The following is a 7,941-nucleotide window of genomic DNA, read 5'->3' as shown; positions in this document are numbered from 1 at the left end:
CTTGATCCTTAGGCTGCTTATCCAAAGATTTCTTAGAGGAGCTCCATTCGATTCAGAGCTGCAGCTGTTGGTACTATTATTTTGTGTATATACATATGGGCTTGGCGGGGCCCTGTCTCGTCTATATGATGCTACATGTTCTTCTTAGAGGCTCGTTGACAGTTGTGTATAGCTAGATGTTCCTTAGCCTTGTCGGCTAACATTTTGTATATCATTTTATTAGCCTTGTCGGCTAGTATATATGTACATGGGCATAGTTGATGCTGTTGATATAAAAGTGCTCTTGCCCGATAATGTTTGTATTATTGATGCACAGAAATTGCGAGTTAGCCATGTGGCTCACCTAGTTATGATTGTGAGAGTATGATGAGAGATGCTCGGGTGGGTTAGCTCCATGTGCCCGTCATGGCCCTTCGGTTGGGTCGTGACAATGCCATGGGTCCCCCGCGGGTCATGACTATTGTGCGATCAACGCCTTTAGCATGGGAGTACAGGTTTGAGGTATTTGGCCAATGCATTGCATTGTATTGCATTACACATCATTACATTTTATCCTGCATCATCATATGACTCTTTATTTTTGATTTGGTATGGTTTGTTTGTACCATTGTTGTGGTGTAAATCTGATTATGGACTGGACCAGAGTGTAGATTAGTGACTCTGCCTAGCTTCAGAACTTGGATTTGTGATTATCGATTTGAGATTATTGAGACTCGACAGACTTGTGGTTTAGAAGCTTCACCAAGGCTTATGACTTGGAAATTGAGTTTCTGTATGACGTATGTGTGGGTGGAAGTCCTTGATTATTATGATAATATGATTTGTGAGTATGCTTATCTGCCTATTTGTTGATTTCTTTCTTTATATGTGTGAACTAATTCTTTGTCGGCCTATGATGCCTACTAATACTTGTTGTTTGTACTGATGCTACTCTTCTTTAAGTGCAGATTATGTTACTAGTTCTAGTTCCCATCCTTGAGAGTGATCCGAGTCTACTTGACAAAGATTCAGGGTGAGCTTTTGGGCTAGATCCGCAACCTGAAAACTCTTCTTTGTATTTAACTGTCTAGTTTGTATTTCTGAAACAGTATTGATATTTAAGATTTGTACTTCCTATCAGACTTTTATCTATGTAATAATGGCTCTTGTACTAGTCCAGACAAGATTTTGGGGTTATTATCACTTCTGCATTTATCATTTATATAATTAATCTGTTAGCTAAATCATTGTTTATTTCCACATAATTCTTATAAATGACTAAAATGATTTGAGAATGGTTCGCCTACCTGGGGGGATAGTGTAAGTGCCATCAAGATTCACAAATTGGGTCATAACAGAAGGGTTTCCCAACCAGGAGGGTTAGCTTGGGTGCCCGCTCGACCCACAAGTTGGGTCGTGACAGCTTAAGTTAGTACAATAGAATCTTAGCCCTACTATCCCGATAATTATGTAATTTCCTAGGTTTAGCCACTTATTACAGATCAGTTCTCCATGGTTCTCCACAATAGTTGTTTCCTTGACTCAGAAGATTATTCTCTTTTGGTGATATATGACAAGAGTTAGGCAAACCTTCAGTAGCTCAAGACCTCTTTGACTACAACGTCAATATCGAGATTTCCTATGGATACAGAAGGATTTACAATTCATCGTGAAGCTTCACATGTTAGTTTGGGGCATCTTCTTATACAGAATGGTAAGGTTATTGCTTTTGATTCCAAGTATCACAAAAACAAGAGAAAAACTACTCGACTCGTGATTTGGAGCTTGCAGCATTAGTATTTGCATTTATATATGACAAGGCTCTTTGGAAGTGAGACTTGTGAGATTCACACTGAGCACCAAAGTTTATATTATATCTTCAAGTAGAAAGATATAAATTTAAGGAAAAAAACGATGGTGTCTTGAATTGGTTAAATACTGTGCTATCATTGTAATATCCATAGAAGGCGAATGTCGTGTAAGACACATGTAGCTGAAATTTTGGCCCGTATAGAAGCAAATGTACCTATTAGTCGTGGAGGTTCAAACCAAACTTAATCGAAGCGTTTGAATTGATATTACATTTGTTAATTAAGAGACTACTTATACAGAAGAGGGAGTGACTTGTGTATGCCCCATTTTTTGACTTATTGAAGAATCAGGTTCTTCAACAAGGGAAGTTATAGACACAATACTAAAATAGTAAAGGTAAAGAACACACCTATTTTACGTGGAAAATTCATCTTTCTCAAGAGAGTAAAAACCACGACCTACAACCAGTAGAATTTTTCTCAAAACTTCAGTAACTTCGGAGAACATTCTTAGGTTACGAATAAATTCTTCAACAAATCCGACTTGCATTATGAATCAGCTTCAAGCCTTTGATCAATACTCTTCTGAGGAACTGATTCTTTTAATGTCTAATCTGGTTCTTTCTATATCTGCTTGTCACACTTGCAACCATGTTTGTTAGTATAACAATTATCTTCAAAACTACAAGGAATAGTAGTTCAACTCAACAAATAGTGTTAGGAAAAGTACTTTCGTGTGTTGTTGCACAATCTCTCTTAACCGAGCAGACTAAGGTGACATATACTTCGAGGATCCCTATTTGCTTGGATTGAAAGAGCGGGTTCCAAATGGTGAAGTTACTACTCTTCGTTGTTGATGATAATGGAGTACTTCGACTTGATAGTTGGATATGTATTCCTGATGTATATGATTCGATGGGTCTATGGCTCTGATACAATATTAAGAAAATAGACATTAGTGTCACGACCCAAATTTCAAAGCTGTGAAGGAACCTACCCCCACTCTGTAGGCGAACCATCTATAACCAATATAGCAAATTTTAACAAGTATAATATGTGGAAAGAAATAAATAATGTCATTTAAGAATCATAAACTAAGTCTCATATTCATAATTATGCGGAATAAATACAACCACCCAAAACTTGGTGTCACTAGTACAAGAACCACTAAGAAACTGATACAAGTATAGATAATAGCTAATACACTGTCTGAAACAAGGAGACGGGAATATGTAAATGAAGAAAAAGAAGCACTCGGTGCCACGGATCAGCTAGTAGCTCACCCTCAATCCTCAAAGACAGGCTCCTCAACGATCGATGAAGCCTTAATCCACATTAGTTCTAGGGAAAAAATCTGCACACCAAAAAATTTGCAACAGGTGTAGAGTGAGTACGAGAAATCAACGTGTACTCAGCAGCATCACCGACCGACCCTAAACTAAAACAGAGATGAGAGTTGGTCTTCGAATACTACTTCCACACTTAACAGTTGTTAGTCCATGATAATAATGATCATAAAGAACACAATAATCTCAAGTTACAAGCCTCGGTAAAAGCTTCTATATCCTCAAGTTCGTCAAGTATCCAAATGAGCATTTATAGGCAATAGACAACAATCCAAGTAAGTCAGACAATAAGAAACCAATGAGATGTCATGATATGCAAATGCTATGCAATGCAAAGCCTTTTCCATCATCCGATACACACACATTCAATCATTAATGAATCGTGACCCATGGGGGACTGGCGAGGTCCATATACCAACCCAGAATTTCCCATCAGGTTCCAAGCCATTTTAGGCTTCCAATCACAATACTTAGACCCGTAGGCTCCAAATCGCAATACTCATCCCTTAGGCTCACATTACCTGTCATTTAGCCAATCTGGCTCATAACATCAGCATCACTCCATCTGAAACCATTTCCCGTCGGACCTTACACACGTATCCTCACATGAACATGAGATACTATATAAAGCATGAATATGACATGTAGAACCATAAAGAATCAAGCTAAGCAATAAAGACTCAATCTTTAGCTCTTTTCTATTTTTAAAGGGGTGTTTTTAGGAGTGATGAGAACATACAATCACAAGCAAGATAGGTAACAAGCATAGAAGCAATAAATAAGGGACCTTATATCCCGATCACAGACTCAAATCAATCTATGCTATCAGCAAATGCCCAAATCATGGCATTCAAACCGACCTATACAATTAAAATTACGCAAATACCCATCATGGCACAGGTAGGCCAATACAAGTGCTCGTCAATTCACGTTTATCGGTACCTCCTTTAGATACCCCGTTATCCCCTCTTATTAGTCCAATTAAACCAACCACAACACTTTAATTAAGGTAAAAAAAAAGGTCTCAACTTGCCTGATATGAAGTCAGCAGCTCAAACGATCACCACATAGCCTTGCCCTTCTTCAAAGCCTTCGAACGATCCCAAACTGTTCAAATACATAATTTACGTAAGTATACGAATCTGTAGACACCCATATTACCAAGATAATAATTTGGGTCCAAAAAGTCACCCAAAAAGCCAATCTCGACCCCAGAAGGCCAAAACTATAATTTCATTACTAAATCATGTTTAATATAGTCAAAATAGTGCTATACGAGTTTAAACGAGTCCAGTGGTACACATATTGCTATACTTTAATTTGGAACCCAAAAAGGTAACCCCAAGCCTCAAAGGAAAAAACTGGAATTTTATCACAAAATTGGTTTACCCATAGCTTAATTAGCGTAAATCCAGAAAATCCATTCAAAAAGCTATCATGTTGACCCTCAAATCCATGATTTACCACTTTTCAACTTTTGGGCTTCAAACCACAATTTTCCCCATCCAAACATGGATAAAATCGATAACCAATGCAAATAATCTTGGGAAAACATCAAAACAAAGGTTAGATACTTACGCCGTTGTTGAGACGAGAATATCTCCGCGAAAATCACCTCAAATAGAGCTCTAAAACCCAAGATATGCTCAAAATACTAAATGGACGAAGTCTGGATTTTAAAACACAACGATTTCAGCTTTCACAACCAAAAGTCTGCTTTCGCGGGGTGCCATGTGTCATTTTCGCTTCAACTTCAGTGGCCAATTTTCCGCTTCTGCGACCACACAAGAACAACAGTTTTCTCCGACACTAAAATGGTCATAACTCCCTCATACGAAGTCGAAATTCAATGATTCTTTGTGCTATGGTTCCGTATACGATACGGATCTAATAGTTTAATTGAAATACAAATTAAAGGTTCTTTTCTCAATATCGTACTCCTATGGCCAAAGAAACGACACCGAAACATCAAACACGAGCGCAACATAACCAAATCTATTCAAAACTCATTAGAATCTTACCAAAACTTGCAGACAAGTCCAAAATCATCATACGAACTTGCTGGAACTTTCAAAACATCCAAACTGGGCAATCTTGACCCGATTTTGACCGTGGTCAACTCCAAATCATCACAAAAGCTAGTTTCTCAATCAACCACCTAAATCACACCTGAACCACTCGAGGATCAAACCAATGACTTGACTAAGTCATAAATCACATTCCAGACTTAATAGAATTGACAACACTTCAAAAAAGACTCATTTACCCCCGATGTTGACTTTGGTCAAACTTCTTCATTTCATAACTTAAGGATTTCCAAAATAATCTTTTCCTTACCCAAAACTCATCAGAAAGCCTCAAGAATCGCGCCACCCATCTCTTCAAGTCATAAACATTAATACAAAGCTAATGGAGCCAACAAATTTCCTATCCTGGTCATATTTCTCCCCGTGACCATCTTTTCACCATAAATGAGCATATTAAATGATAAAACCGACTTAATTGTCAAAAACCAATCAAACGAACTCTATAATTAGCTCCATCAATTTCTACGGGTCATAAATAATATTACAAATTTAACAAAATCTTCAGATCACCAACCAAAGTATGTTTTCCCAAAACGATCAGTTAATCTAAATAATTAAATACCGAAATTTTAAAAAAAGGAAACCTTCCTCCAAATTGAACCAAATGACATCCGTTTGACTTCAAATTTTACAAGCAGGTTAAAATAATTATTACGGAGCTTCTAGATTGGACGACACTCAAAATAGAGCATCGGTTCTCAAAACGACCAACGGGATCGATAAACTTACACTACAAAAAAATAGGTAACTTGCGGAGGTTGAAAGTTGCAATTCGCGGAGGTTTTAGCCTCTTCTAGTTGTAGAAGAGGCTAAAACCTCCGCGAATTGCAACTTTCAACCTCCGCAAGTTACCCATTTTTTTGTAGTGTTAGTCCTAATTTAAGATAAAAAATTATCTCCTAATATGAAGATTGCTCAAAACTATATAAGAAGACAATAACCTCTATCGTCAACCAACGTGGGACATCCCAACAAAAATTACTTAGTAAATTCTTCTTTCTTCTTTCCTTTTCTTCATGTTTACAGGGTGTGTAAAAAGTTCATGAAAAGCTTGAAAATTGGTGAAACATGGGGCTCTATACTATGATAGAAGCAGTTCTACATTTGTAATTATTGGAAGCCCAATCCCAACTGAAGATCTAAAGGTTTACAGCTTTGTTTAGAAGCTGCACTGGAAAAACTTGATGGCTTCATTACTGCTACCTTGCTATTCTCTCTAGATCTCTTTCCATGTGTAAGAGTAAACTTACATGACTCTTCGTTAAATTGGTAATCTTGATCATAAGAGCTGAAGCTAATTTGGGGTTCTTCATACTGATCAGAATAATCATAGCAATAATTAATGATATTGTTGTTATTTTGAAAAGCTTGAAGATAATAGCTGAGGTTGGCCTTTCTATCTTGAAGCTGCAGCCTTTTCTTTCTCAACCTTTCTTTCTTGTGAGCATTTTGATGGCCTCCCAATGCTTGCGAATTCACAAACTCCTTTAAACAATAATGGCACTCAAACTTCTTCTCCTTTGTCTCATCATCTTTTGCATTTATGTTTGAAGGTTTCTCTCTTCCAGATGAAATTGATGAACATGATGAATTTACACTCTCATGTTCTTCTCCTAATTCCTCTTTAAGATGATCCTTTTGATAAGGGTCAAGTTCAAAACCAAATAGTTTGAGTCTCTTATGCTCCATGCAGGAATTAGAGAAGGATTCATTTCCTCCAATAATATTGCATGATGGAGGAAGAAAAGTAGAGATAATATCTTTTTCCATATTCTTGATCAGCTAGATGAATGAATAATAAGAGAAAAAAATGGAAAAAAAAGAAAAGAAAAGGACTATGTTTAAGTGTGGCTGATGATGGAGTATATTTTGTTTTGCCTTTCTTTCTTATATAGTACTATCAAAAGGAAATTGCATCTTAAGATAATACTCCTAGTAGTTATGTTTATGATTTTTGAAGGGGACATAAACGCATAATAGTCAATATATTTACGAAAAACAAAAAGAGAGGGCAAAGAATATGGTCAGATTAGTGAAGCTGTCCATTATGCAATATAAATATATCTTATTGATATTAACTAATGCGTGTGGTAGATATATACACTTTAAAACTTTTTCCTGGAAAAGAGGATTAGTCTGTATGATTAATTAAATAACTTCTATTGATTTTCTCAACTTATTATTAAGATAAACATATACAGAAAAACATGCAATATATCATGGTACCACTTAAAAACAAAAATTCCATGCTTGAGGAGAGGAGAATGTTTTAATATAAATATGGAAAACAACAGAAGTCAAAGAAATATAGAGGATGTAATCACCTGCAAGGACTACAAATCTATCTATGTTCTTGAAAAATCTTTTTTTAAATAAACTTTTATTGACCAATTCCATAGTGGATTCATGTATCATTACTGAACCAAAGCATATTAAAATGCAAAGGATGCAACTGAATCATTTAAAATAAGTATCTGTGGGTGCCTAGTCCCATCTACCACAGCACCCTAAATTGTGTTCATACACTGGTCACTTCAATGAAGGTTCTTTGCAATTATCCACACTCCATGTTTTAAATTTTTTGAATTAAAAATTTGAGGAAAGAATAAGTTTATCTTGACCATATTAGGGGTAAGCAATTAAAATATTATAGGAGAGTAGTTGCTACACAGAAGAATATTAGCAAGTTGTTGATGAGGTAAGCGAGTATATATATCT

General features: G+C 36.3%; 1 protein-coding gene across 1 annotated transcript; it reads right to left on the bottom strand.

Moving 5' to 3' along the window:
* Positions 1–6,184: 6,184 nt before the first annotated feature.
* LOC132062498 (zinc finger protein 5-like) lies at positions 6,185–7,193 on the bottom strand. The gene has a single exon (XM_059455054.1). It carries the CDS (start codon positions 6,991–6,993, stop codon positions 6,334–6,336), a length of 660 nt encoding a protein of 219 aa, XP_059311037.1. The 5' UTR covers positions 6,994–7,193; the 3' UTR covers positions 6,185–6,333.
* Positions 7,194–7,941: the final 748 nt, after the last annotated feature.

This window comes from Lycium ferocissimum, chromosome 7 (assembly GCF_029784015.1).
Source record: "Lycium ferocissimum isolate CSIRO_LF1 chromosome 7, AGI_CSIRO_Lferr_CH_V1, whole genome shotgun sequence".
NCBI lineage: Eukaryota > Viridiplantae > Streptophyta > Magnoliopsida > Solanales > Solanaceae > Lycium > Lycium ferocissimum.
Note: the sequence above shows the minus strand (reverse complement) of the source record. Positions and strands in the feature narration are given on the sequence as shown.

What these genes read in the sequence shown, in the direction of transcription:
- LOC132062498 (XM_059455054.1), bottom strand. Translation starts at nt 6,993, where the DNA reads ATGGAAAAAGATATTATCTCTACTTTTCTTCCTCCATCATGCAATATT.